This window comes from Engystomops pustulosus, chromosome 5 (assembly GCF_040894005.1).
Source record: "Engystomops pustulosus chromosome 5, aEngPut4.maternal, whole genome shotgun sequence".
Taxonomy (NCBI): domain Eukaryota; kingdom Metazoa; phylum Chordata; class Amphibia; order Anura; family Leptodactylidae; genus Engystomops; species Engystomops pustulosus.
The window spans coordinates 26,757,184-26,771,212 of record NC_092415.1 but is presented as its reverse complement, the minus strand read 5'-3'; the positions used below and the strand labels follow the sequence as shown (position 1 = coordinate 26,771,212).

At 44.8% G+C, this 14,029-nt stretch overlaps 1 protein-coding gene across 2 annotated transcripts in view; it reads left to right on the top strand.

The window, feature by feature from the left end:
* Positions 1–14,026, top strand: part of LOC140132532 (RING finger protein 151-like) — a 40,279-nt gene extending 26,253 nt beyond the window's left edge. For both annotated transcript variants that reach the window (XM_072151430.1, XM_072151431.1), the window contains exons 4-7: positions 8,373–8,512; positions 8,934–9,096; positions 10,108–10,228; positions 12,369–14,026. In XM_072151430.1, coding sequence (XP_072007531.1) covers positions 8,373–8,512; positions 8,934–9,096; positions 10,108–10,228; positions 12,369–12,605 — 661 coding nt within the window. In that variant the 3' untranslated portion in view covers positions 12,606–14,026. The remainder of the gene's footprint in view (positions 1–8,372; positions 8,513–8,933; positions 9,097–10,107; positions 10,229–12,368) is intronic.
* The last annotated feature ends 3 nt before the right edge of the window (positions 14,027–14,029 follow it).

Genomic DNA, 14,029 nt, shown 5'->3' with positions numbered 1-14,029 from the left:
GGGGTGAGGAGGGGGCTGCATATAATGTATTGGGGGTGAGGAGGGGGCTGCATATAATGTATTGGGGGTCAGGAGGGACTGCATATAATGTATTGGGGGTGAGGAGGGGGCTGCATATAATGTATTGGGGGTCAGGAGGGGGCTGCATATAATGTATTGGGGGTTAGGATGGGGCTGCATATAATGTATTGGGGGTCAGGAGGGGACTGCATATAATGTATTGGGGGTTAGGAGGGGGCTGCATATAATGTATTGGGGGTTAGGAGGGGCTGCATATAATGTATTGGGGGTGAGGAGGGGGCTGCATATAATATATTGGGGGTTAGGAGGGGCTGCATATAATATATTGGGGGTGAGGAGGGGGCTGCATATAATGTATTGGGGGTGAGGAGGGGGCTGCATATAATGTATTGGGGGTGAGGAGGGGGCTGCATATAATGTATTGGGGGTCAGGAGGGGACTGCATATAATGTATTGGGGGTTAGGAGGGGGCTGCATATAATGTATTGGGGGTTAGGAGGGGCTGCATATAATGTATTGGGGGTGAGGAGGGGGCTGCATATAATGTATTGGGGGTTAGGATGGGGCTGCATATAATGTATTGGGGGTCAGGAGGGGACTGCATATAATGTATTGGGGGTTAGGAGGGGGCTGCATATAATGTATTGGGGGTTAGGAGGGGCTGCATATAATGTATTGGGGGTGAGGAGGGGGCTGCATATAATATATTGGGGGTGAGGAGGAGGCTGCATATAATGTATTGGGGGTGAGGAGGGGGCTGCATATAATGTATTGGGGGTGAGGAGGGGGCTGCATATAATGTATTGGGGGTCAGGAGGGGGCTGCATACAATGTGTTGGGGGTGAGGAGGGGGCTGCATATAATGTATTGGGGGTGAGGAGGGGGCTGCATATAATGTATTGGGGGTCAGGAGGGGGCTGCATATAATGTATTGTGGTGAGGAGGGGGCTGCATATAATGTATTGGGGGTGAGGAGGGGGCTGCATATAATGTATTGGGGGTGAGGATGGGGCTGCATATAATGTATTGGGGGTGAGGATGGGGCTGCATATAATGTATTGGGGGTGAGGATGGGGCTGCATATAATGTATTGGGGTCAGGAGGAGGCTGCATATAATGTATTGGGGGTGAGGAGGGGGCTGCATATAATGTATTGGGGGTCAGGAGGGGGCTGCATATAATGTATTGTGGTGAGGAGGGGGCTGCATATAATGTATTGGGGGTGAGGAGGGGGCTGCATATAATGTATTGGGGGTGAGGAGGGGGCTGCATATAATGTATTGGGGGTTAGGAGGGGGCTGCATATAATGCATTGGGGGTGAGGAGGGGGCTGCATATAATGTATTGGGGGTGAGGAGGGGGCTGCATATAATGTATTGGGGGTGAGGAAGGGGCTGCATATAATGTATTGGGGGTGAGGAGGGGGCTGCATATAATGTATTGGGGGTGAGGAGGGGGCTGCATATAATGTATTGTGGTGAGGAGGGGGCTGCATATAATGTATTGGGGGTGAGGAGGGGGCTGCATATAATGTATTGGGGGTGAGGAGGGGGCTGCATATAACGTATTGTGGTGAGGAGGGGGCTGCATATAATGTATTGGGGGTCAGGAGGGGGCTGCATATAATGTATTGTGGTGAGGAGGGGGCTGCATATAATGTATTGTGGTGAGGAGGGGGCTGCATATAATGTATTGGGGGTGAGGATGGGGCTGCATATAATGTATTGTGGTGAGGAGGGGGCTGCATATAATGTATTGGGGGTGAGGAGGGGGCTGCATATAATGTATTGGGGGTCAGGAGGGGCTGCATATAATGTATTGTGGTGAGGAGGGGGCTGCATATAATGTATTGGGGGTGAGGAGGGGGCTGCATATAATGTATTGGGGGTCAGGAGGGGCTGCATATAATGTATTGTGGTGAGGAGGGGGCTGCATATAATGTATTGTGGTGAGGAGGGGGCTGCATATAATGTATTGGGGGTGAGGAGGGGGCTGCATATAATGTATTGTGGTGAGGAGGGGGCTGCATATAATGTATTGGGGGTCAGGAGGGGGCTGCATATAATGTATTGTGGTGAGGAGGGGGCTGCATATAATGTATTGTGGTGAGGAGGGGGCTGCATATAATGTATTGGGGGTCAGGAGGGGGCTGCATATAATGTATTGTGGTGAGGAGGGGGCTGCATATAATGTATTGTGGTGAGGAGGGGGCTGCATATAATGTATTGGGGGTGAGGAGGGGGCTGCATATAATATATTGTGGTGAGGAGGGGGCTGCATATAATGTATTGGGGGTGAGGAGGGGGCTGCATATAATGTATTGTGGTGAGGAGGGGGCTGGGCTGTATATAATGAAGTCATGCCGTTACGCGAGTTGACTGCAAAGAGGCCCACTGAGGCTCTGTCACCCAAGGGCCCACTGGAACCTGGAGCCTGCCCTGACTCTGTCCATGTGCTAAGAGCTCTGATGGTAAAGAACAGAGAGAGAACCATAACTGATTTAATGAGCCATTTGTTGTTTCACCATAAAGAATAGTCAGTACTTGGCTTAATCTTTAAAACAACCATGCTCCTCCCTGCCCGGGGGTTTTATTCTCCTGGTCAGGTGGTAGCACCTCTCCAATCACACTCCATGGCAGAAACATAATTGGTCAATAACTTACACCCATTTAACCATTGCCTGTTTAGGCAGAGGCTACAGCTGCTATTACATAATGTCCAGGTTCTAGAACAGGGGCCCACAAACTTTTTACATAGGGGGCCGTTCACTGTCCCTCTCAGACCATTGGAGGGCCGGACTAAAGTTTAAAAATAAATAGCAGTACATGTGACCGCATTCGTAATACACTGGGCCCCCCTCAATTATTTAATATACTGCACCCCCTTGTAAACTATTCTATATACAGGCGGTCCCCTACTTAAGAAGACTCGACTTACATACAACCCCTAGTTACAAACGGACCACTGGATATTGGTAATTTATTGTACTTTAGCCTTAGGCTACAATAATCAGCTATAACAGTTATCACAGGCGTCTGTAATGAAGATTTAATGTTAATCCTGATTCTTATGACAACCCAACATTTTTAAAAATCCAATTGTCACAGAGACCAAAAAAAGTTCTGGCTGGGATTACAATGATAAAATATACAGTTCCGACTTACATACAAATTCAACTTAAGGACAAACCTACAGACCCTATCTTGTATGTAACCCGGGGACTGCCTGTATTGGCCCAATTAATTAATTAATTGGGTCAATTAATTTTGAAATAAACGGGGACCCATCTCCATTAATTATTGAATAATGCTGCCCCCCCATTAATTACTAGACTGCCCCTCATAATTATTTCATATGCTGCCCCTCCACCATTATTTATTTTCTGGTGCCCCTCCACCATTATTTATTTTCTGATGCCCCTCCACCATTATTTATTTTCTGATGCCCCTCCATTAGTAATTATTTTCTGATGCCCCTCCACCATTATTTATTTTCTGATGCCCCTTCATTAGTAATTATTTTCTGATGCCCCTCCACCATTATTTATTTTCTGATGCCCCTCCACCATTATTTATTTTCTGATGCCCCTCCACCATTATTTATTTTCTGATGCCCCTCCACCATTATTTATTTTCTGATGCCCCTCCATTATTAATTATTTTCTGACGTCCCTCCATAATTATTTTCTGATGCTCCTCCACCATTAATTATTTTCTGATGCTCCTCCACCATTAACTATTTTCTGATGCTCCTCCACCATTAACTATTTTCTGATGCTCCTCCACCATTAATTATTTTCTGATGCTCCTCCACCATTAATTATTTTCTGATGCTCCTCCACCATTAATTATTTTCTGATGCTCCTCCACCATGAATTATTTTCTGATGCTCCTCCACCATTAATTATTTTGTAAAATGCCCCCGGCCGCCACAATCTATTTGCTGCTGGTAAAAAAAAAAAATCCTATACTCACCTCTGGCAGCGGCTCCCGCGTCTTCATTCTTCAGGCTGCTGCCGGACAGGAAGTGGCGCGCGTCCGTGTTATGACATCATCACGCGGCCGCGCCTCCAGGTTCAAGGAGCGATGTGCGGCGGGGTTGTCTTCCGGGCAGATCGCTCCACCTGCAGTAATAGTGCTCGAGCATCGGCCGCATCGAGCACTATAACAGTGACGGGCAGGAGCTTCCTGTCCTGCCGGGGGCCTCAGCAGGAGCCGCTGGCGCCCCAAGCCCTGGATGCAGCCTGGGCCGTATAAAAACGGCCATAGTTTGGGGACCACTGTTCTAGAACCTTCCTAGAGGGTTCGCGACTGCCCCTGGAGACCCGGAGAGGGAGTTCTTCCCAACTACCAGCCTGCCTATGTATTGGCAGGGGTGTTGCACTATTAGAGCACATGTAGGGATTGTCACCCAGTCTGGAAAGGTAAACCACTTAGGTTGATCAGTGATTTATAATACTATTAAAGCCGTCTCATGGGGAAACCCCTGCTCTCACCCCCTTAAATCATCATTTCTGTTAAAATGTTCTTAATAGACTATTTACCAGGCCACCATTATAGCTCCGGTTCAGTGATTCATAATACTATTAGATGAGTAGTCTTATGATGAAAACCCCTGCCCTATAAAATCATAATTACCGTATATTCCGGCCTATAAGACGACTTTTGAAGACTGAAAAATCTTCTTTCTGGTCTGGGGTCGTCTTATACGCCGGTAATTGACCGCCCGCCGTGTATTCACGGCGGCGGTTGGGTCGCGCTGCATGGAGAGGGCTCACGGACTGCTATTGCAGCAAAGACTTACCGGTAACACCCGCGATCGGTGCTAGCACCGATCGCAGGGGTTTTCACAGCGATGGCTGCAGGCAAAGCTGCCAGCAGCCTCAAAAAGATAGCGGCGCCATCTTACCTGGGATCGACGGTCCCCGTGACGTCAACGGGGGCGGCGATCCATCTCCATGGTAGCCTCGGGTCTTCCGAAGACCCGAGGCTATTTCGTTTTAACCCCTTCATTACAATGTGCTGTGCTGAATGAGGAGGAAAATCCCCATATACTGCCATACTGTAGTATGGCAGTATATGATAGGATCGATCAGACAACCTAGGGTTAAAGTACCCTAGGGAGTCTGAAAAATAGTATAAATAAAAATAAAAAAAAGTAAAAAAAAATAAAAAATTATAATAAAAAAACCTAAAATTTCAAATCACCCCCCTTTCCCTAGAACTGACATAAATATAAATAAACAGTAAAAAATCATAAACACATTAGGTATCGACGCGTCCGAAAATGCCCGATCTATCAAAATATGATAACGGAAAATAGCGCCCAAAGTCGAAAATGGCACTTTTTTGCCATTTTGAAAAATATAAAAAAATCTATACAAAGTGATCAAAAGGTCGTACAGTCCTAAAAGTGATATCATTGAAAATATTATCAAATTTTGCAAAAAATGACACCACCCACAGCTCCGTACACCAAAGTATAAAAAAGTTATTAGCGCCAGAAGTTGGCAAAATCAAAAAAATAATTTTTGTACAGGAGGTTTTCATTTTTGTAAATGTATGAAAACATAATAAAACCTATAGAAATTTGGTATCCCCTTAATCGTACCGACCCAAAGACCCTAAAGTAGACATGTCATTTGGGGCGCTCAGTGAAAGACGTAATATCCAAGCCCACAAGAAAATGGCGCAAATGCGTTTTTTCACCATTTTCATTGCATTTGGAATTTTTTTCCCGCTTCTGAGTACATGGCATGGAATATTGAATAAAATAAAAATTTAAGGTACAGTATGGTAACATTTACAGTAAAATGGACGATGGTAATGTTGTTGTTGTATGCCTTATGTTTATGAGAGACAGTTTTCCTGCTATATACCTGCATGTCATAAGAATTTAAATTATAAAAAGGACCATGTTAAATTCAAATCTGTTTTTTTTTTTAATTTTTACCGGTGTTTTGTATGCGTTGGAAAAGGGGTAGTCTTAGGCCTCTTGCACACTAGCGTTGCGTTTCACGTCAGGGTGCAATGCGTGAAAAACTGACGTTTTGGCTGCGTTTTTGTTCCATTTTTCCTTGGAGTAATTTGCGTTTTTGCGTTTTTCACGCGCGTGTTGTTAGCGTTGTTTTTGCGTTTTCGGCGCATTTTTGACGCGCGTTTCAATGGGAGACTCGAGCATTTTTCAAAGGGACCATGATTTGGGATTAAAATGTGTTATTTAATTGAAAAATAATGTCTTCTGATAATTTGCAAACATCTGCGATCTATTCTTCACTGTTCCCCGTGTATATTATCTCCCGACAATTTAGCAGATGTGAAGAACAGTGAAGAATAGAATAAAAACAGTGAACACAGTGAACACAGTGACCACAGGATCATTTAAGATAAAAACACAGTGCAGAACACAGTGCAGAATAGATTACAGATGTTCGGCACATCTGCTTACTTGTCGGGAGATACGCGCGGAGCGGTGCGAACAAAATAGCATGTGAAGAACAATATATATGTGTGCAGAAGACATTGCAGATGTATGGAAACATCTGCAATGTGTTCTTCACACATATATATTGTTCTTCACATGCTATTTTGTTCGCACCGTTCCGCGCGTATCTCCCGACAAGTAAGCAGATGTGCCGAACATCTGTAATCTATTCTGCACTGTGTTCTGCACTGTGTTTTTATCTTAAATGATCCTGTGGTCACTGTGTTCACTGTGTTCACTGTTTTTATTCTATTCTTCACTGTTCTTCACTGTGTTTTTTTAATTAAATGATCGTTCGCGAGCAGGGGAAATAATGTTATTCTGGTCACCTAGCAACCCTTACGTTTAAAACGCATTGCACTCGCATTGCACTTGCAATGATTGCGAGTGCAATGCGTTCTTGATGCATCTCCATAGACTTGAATGGGGCGTGAAAAACGCGCGTGACTCGCAAAAATAGAGCATGCTGCGATTTTGACGCGCGTGCAAACGAACGCAAGCACGCGCGTTCAAAACCACGCAAATGGAGAAAGACCCATTGAATACAATGGGACAGAGTGCAATGCGAGTTCTGCGCGTCAAATGCACGCGCAGAACTCGCGCGTGAAAAACGCCAGTGTAGAAGGGGCCTTAGGCCTCTTCCACACTAGCGTTGCGTTTCACGTCAGGGTGCAATGCGTGAAAAACTGACGTTTTTGCCTGCGTTTTTGTTCAATTTTTCCTTGGAGTAATTAGCGTTTTTGCGTTTTTTTTTCGTTTTCGGCGCATTTTTCACGCGCGAGTCAATGGGAGAATCGAGCATTTTTCAAAGGGACCATGGTTTGGGATTAAAATGGGTTATTTAATTAAAAAATAATGTCTTCTGATAAGTTGCAAACATCTGCGATCTATTCTTCACTGTTCCCCGCGTATATTATCTCCCGACAATTTAGCAGATGTGAAGAACAGTGAAGAATAGAATAAAAACATTGAACACAGTGAAGACAGGATCATTTAAGAGAAAAACACAGTGCAGAACACAGTGCAGAATAGATTACAGATGTTCGGCACATCTGCTTACTTGTCGGGAGATACGCGCGGAACGGCGCGAACAAAATAGCATGTGAAGAACAATATATATGTGTGTGAAGAACACATTGCAGATGTTTAAATACATCTGCAATGTGTTCTTCACACATATATATTGTTCTTCACATGCTATTTTGGCCGCAGCGTTCCGTGCGCATCTCCCGACAAGTAAGCAGATGTGCCGAACATCTGTAATCTATTCTTCACTGTGTTCTGCACTGTGTTTTTATCTTAAATGATCCTGTGGTCACTGTGTTCACTGTGTACAATGATTTTATTCTATTCTTCACTGTTCTTCATTGTGTTTTTTTAATTAAATGCTCGATCGCGAGCAGGGGAAATAATGTTATTCTGGTCACCTAGCAACCCTTACGTTTAAAACGCATTGCACTCGCATTGCACTTGCAATGATTGCGAGTGCAATGCGTTCTTGATGCATCTCCATAGACTTGAATGGGGCGTGAAAATTGCGCGTGACTCGCAAAAATAGAGCATGCTGCGATTTTGACGCGCGTGCAAACGAACGCAAGCACGCGCGTCAAAAACAACGCTAATGGAGAAAGAGCCATTGAATACAATGGGACAGAGTGCAATGCGAGTTCTGAGCGTCAAATGCACGCGCAGAACTCGCGCGTGAAAAATGCCAGTGTAGAAGGGGCTTAATACGGCGAATATATCTTAAACTCTATATTTTAACAGGAAAGTAGGGGGGTCATCTTATACGCCGGAATATACGGTACTGTAAATAGCTAGTTTTTTTTTTTCCCCCAAGAATATTCATGTACAATTTACTTCTCTAGATACATGCGGAACGACCTAAGCCGGCTCCAAATCCAGTGTAAGAACTACAGAAGTGGCTGCGAGATGGTCTGTTCTCTGGAATCTGTAGATAAACATGAGAGAGAGTGTGAATACGGCCATATGTCCTGTATACACGCTGGTGAGTCTGTACTAAATTCATTAGGGCACCGTCGAATGATTATGCCCTGTGCCGTGATTCACTAAGATTGTGCGCCCGATATCCTGCATGTGTTGCTTCCCCGCTCAGGTCAGAGTTCACCATCTTCTTCCTGGTGCATGTAAGTGCATTGTCTTGCGACACAATTTGAATCTTAAATCCTGCACTCAGTCCGAATCAGTCGGATCGTCCGATGGCACGCCCCCGAACTCTGATGCATGGAAGCAGCGCAGCCACGCCACAATCCCAGCGCCAACCTGTTAAATACCTGTCTTAGCTGCGCAAATCCCAAAAACTGTGAACAGTCCGACGAAAGTACGATCCGCGACCATTAGTAAATAAGCCCCATTGTCTGAATTCATTCTAGTTCTAAGTGACGTTCTATGATCTTCTCTTGTGTTAGGCTGCCCCGTCCAGTTTGAGAGAAGACATCTGGATAGTCACCTGGCGGTGTGTGAGCATCGCAGTCGGGAATGTCCCAACGGCTGTGGATACGCCATCCTAAGTGCGGAGGACTTACACCATAATTGTATCGCTGAACTCAGGACCGAGCTGGAACTTCTAAGGTAATACAGGCGGTCCCCTACTTAAGGACACCCGACTTACAGACAACCCATAGTTACAGACGGACCCTTCTGCCCACTGTGACCTCTGGTGAAGCTCTCTGGATGTTACTATAGTCCCAGGCTGCAATGATCAGCTGTAAGGTGTCTGTAATGAAGCTTTATTGATAATTCTTGGTCCAATTACACCAAAAATTTTGAAACTCCAATTGTCACTGGGGCAAAAGAAAAAAAATTGTCTAGAACTTCCATTATAAAATATACAGTTTCGACTTACATACAAATTCAACTTAAGAACAAACCTCCAGACCCTATCTTGTATGTAACCCGGGGACTGCCTGTACCCGTCATACACACAAGTACCCTGACCAGAGCTATTATTAACAATTATGAATTGTTAGTAACTTGGTTGTATGCGACCCAGATTGTATTCCTAGCGTAACAATATTTGAGTAGATCGGAAGTCCATTGTATGTCAATGAGAAGTAACACTTCTCTATTGTAATGTACATTTTCCAGCAGTTTCCCCTCTGTAATTTTCTATTTGGTCCGCTAAGTGTAGACTTAGCTGCTAACACTCACTTATCCCCCTCCCCTCTCCATGGTGGCACTGAAGAGTCAGTTGTCTTGATCCTTGTGTGGCACCGAATATACAGGCGGTCCCCTACTTAAGGACACCCAACTTACAGACAACCCATAGTTACAGACAGACCCCCCTGACCTCTGGTGAAGCTCTCTGGATGTTACTATAGGCCCAGGCTGCAATGTCCAGCTGTAAGGCGTCTGTAATGAAGCTTCATTGATAATTCTTGGCCCAATTACAGCAAAAAATGTTTAAACTCCAAATTTTTTTCGTCTGGATCTACAATTATAAAATATACAGTTTCGACTTGCATACAAATTCAACTTAAGAACAAACCTCCGGACCCTATCTTGTATGTAACCCGGGGACTGCCTGTAATCTGTATGGGAGGCGTATACTATGCCCTTACTGTACTTACATGTCTTCTTCAGGTCGGAGATGATATGCAGAGTCGAAGAAACAAAGCAAGAGATGGAATCTAGACTTGACTCACAGAGACGACACATGGTGCAGAAAGAGTCTCTCTTACAGGCCGAGATAGAAGAACTGAAGGTATTTTTGGGTCTACTTCCACTTTGGAGTATTTCAATTTGTTTCTATTAATGACATATCCTTACAATTAGATGAATGAGGGGCCGTGAGCCCTGACACCCACATGTATCCGCAGACTGCTCCATCCTGAGTTAATAAAAGCAGCACGGTGGCTTAGTGGTTAGCATTACAGCCTTGCAGCGCTGGGGACCTGGGTTCAAATCCCGGGGTCAACATCTGCAAAAGTTTGTATGTTCTCCCTGTGTTTTTGTGGGTTACCTCTGGGTCCTTCGGTTTCCTCCCACACTCCAAAACATACTGGTAGGTTGATTAGATTTTGAGCCCCATGGGGACAGGGACTGATTTGGAAAACTCTGTGCAGCGCTGCGTAATCTGTGTGCGCTATATAAAGGCATTATTATTATTATAGAAGCTCTGCGGGGTAATGGCAGGATATAAGGCCTGCATCTGCTGTGACCCCACTACACGAGTGGAGATGTCGTCTTTCATCCGCAGTGTTATTCATTTGAACCAGGAGTTGTCTTTTTTAATATTTACAGGTGAGGCTGAAAAACCAGGTGAGATGTTTTCAAAGTAATGTTAAACATTCAGTTTTTTTTTTTTGCGGAGACTAAGGCAAAATGGAAGAATACCGTAGATACATTGGACAAAACGGAACTGAAGCTGAGCAACAACGGCAATTTAAATGAGGCTTTTTGACGGCCAACACACAGCCGGGAAGGGGAGGGGTGAGCACATCGCTTCTCACCCCTCCCCTCTCCATGAAAAGCCAAGCACCCGCCGCCATATTCTGCTAAAATAAGGGACAAGTCCCATATTTCACATAGCGGCCGCCCGGCTCAGTCACAGGTGGTGAGACCCTGTGACCGGATGCTATAGACCTCTATGGTGACCATGATGTGGCCACAAATTTTGCAGCTAGATCACAACGCTCACATCGGTCGTACGCAAAAGAGGTCTTAAAAGTGTTTGGCATTTTATGCTGCAAATTTTGATATATGTTTGTAGACTCACTGGGTGGTGTATAGGGTGATGCTGGAAATGGGAGGGGTGAAACCATTTTTGGGGTACATACTTCTTTAAATGTACAGGCGGACCCCTACTTAAGGACACCCGACTCCTAGTTACAGACGGACCCCTCTGCCCACTGTGACCTCTGATGAAGCTCTCTGGATGTTACTATAGTCCCAGACTGCAATGATCAGCTGTAAGGTGAAGCTTTATTGATAATCCTTGGTCCAATTATAGGAAAAAAAATAAAAAATTGAAACTCCAATTATCACTGGGGCAAAAAAAAGATTTTGTCTGGATCTACAATTATAAAATATATAGTTTCAACTTGCATACAAATTCAACTTAAGAACAAACCTATTAGACCTATCTTGTATTACTTTACTTTTTTACTTTAGGTCCCTCAAAGGTCAGAATAGACTTCAGGGGACTTTACTTTTCTCTCTACGTCTGTAAGTGGAGTTACTGTGCAGTAGTACTATGCAGTTACTGTGTGGCTGTGCTGTGATCGCTCTGTTTAAGCGCTGTGTATGAGAGAAGGCAGAACAAGGTAAGTCCTGTTTCTGTCTTCTCCTGACCTTTGGCTGCCCAGTAGTAAATATACTGTGGCACGATGTTCAGGAACTAAATCTGCCTGTTGTAAATATTAAAGTGGTCGGGAATCCGTTAAATACTAACATAGGAAGTTATGACCAGTCCACAGGAAATAGGATAACGAGGTGATTTTGAGGGCCTAACTGCTGGGACCGCCACCAATCTCAAAAATCGTATCCTGTTCTCACTATTGGATGGAGCGAAGCTATCGGCATACATCTGCCGTTCGATTCAATACTCAAATGCCGAGCACAGCGTTCAGGTATCACTGGCACTCACAGTATATGGGAGTTCCAGAGATACCCAAGCGCTGTGCTCTGCAATTTCTAAAGCTCTCATACTATTGAATGTAGTGACAGAACACATACTCGACCTGCTGCTCCACCTATCCATTAGAACGGGACTCCATTCACTGGGGAACTAAGCAGGCCGGACCCTCACCCTCTCCTGCGAATAGGTGACATAAGGATTTTAGCAATTTAGGAAGTTAACAGTTTTTCTTATACACTGGTTTTGATTCCATTTATTCCGTCAGAGTCAGATGTCACGGCTCCTATCAGATGTGCGGACGTTAATTGCTTCAGAGAGACAACATCGCCAGGACCTGGAGCAGGCGAACCTGGAGCAGAGAGAACTGATAGAACTGCTGAAAGGCGCCAAGCGAGACTGCAGGACAAAGACCAGCGATGGCGGCCATAGAGCCCCCAGCAGCCTTCCTGTAACCCGCCTGGAGAGCCTCAAGAGGAGAACCAGAGAGGTCACCATAATCTAAGGGGTTCCCACTCATTGTGCAGCATCTACGGAGGTTTTCCTCTACAGCCTATGTTCTATAATAGAAGACCCTGAATAAGAAAGTGAATGTGTATATTTTTAACCCTCAGTAAGTTACATCCACACAGGTAGGTTACACTGTCGATTATCCATTGCCATCGTGGATGGAACATCTCGTTACAGGTACACACATAGATTGTTGAGTAATTAGTAATGCTAGTTTGGCCCAATAAGCTAATGAGGCCCTTTATGGTCAGGTGGGATGTACTGGATTGGCGCAAACCACCCACCATTATACTTCTATACATGTTACATTGTATTTCACGGATAGAAAGAATTAGTAAAGGCCTCACCACCAGAAGAGACACATCCACATTACAAAACGGTATCATAAACAATCCTAACCAAAGAGAATCTATCATCAGTTTGGTGCTAGCTATAGGCCCTGGTGAGCTGTGTAATCACAGCTTTGTGCGAGTTATAAGTAGCAGCAGGACTGTGAAAAGTCACAGGTTTTGCAGCTCCTGTAAGTGCTCTGGGCGGGACTTTCAGCCTGAAGAGCTTTTTGCTCTTTGTAATGAGCTGTTCCGCAGCCCCTCCCCTGCTGTAAGTATCCAACCAAATTCCTGATACAGCTCCCGCTCATAGCAGAGGGACGGGGCTATGGAGCGGCACAGTGCCGTGAGCGGAAAGCTCTTCAAGCTGATAAAATTCAGCTTTGGGCGGCAGGTCTAATTTCACTTTTTACAGTCCTATCACCACTAGCATAAACAAAAGGTGAAACAGATCTTCGGGGACAATATCCAACACCGTCTGCAGCTATGAATGGTCAAAACTAGTGACAGATTCCCTTTCATTCCATGGTGAACAACAAATCATGTAAACACCCTAAGGATATACACCATTTCCCAACAGCATAGATCAGTGAAGGCGAACCTTTTAGAGACCGAGTGCCCAAACTACAACCAAAATCCAGTTATTTACCGTGAAGTGCCAACGTGCCATTTTAAGCAGTAACTTATTGCTACCTGTTCTTCCACTTCTTTAATTATATCGGCCGCCTGAGGCCACCAATACAGTTGAAAGAAGGTGAGCAAATTCAGACTCTCATTGTAGCTTCCTTCCCGGGTCTCTCTGTACTCTCTGGAAGAATGTTAGGTCCAGCAGGATGAGCTCCAAAGATAATGCACTTCTGTCAACACCTTCTCACTTTTCCTGCCGTTCCAAACAGTCAATGAAGTGTCGCTGTAAAATAGTGCTGAGAGAAACATCTTATAAGTTGCCTGTGACTGTGGGAAAATTTAATGGATTTGGTCCTGTTTGGTGAACTGTGTCCTAGGCTGATGGCCTGAGTGCCCACAGAAAGGGCTCTGAGTGCCACCTCTGGCACCAGTGCCATAGGTTCGCCATCACTGGCATAGATCA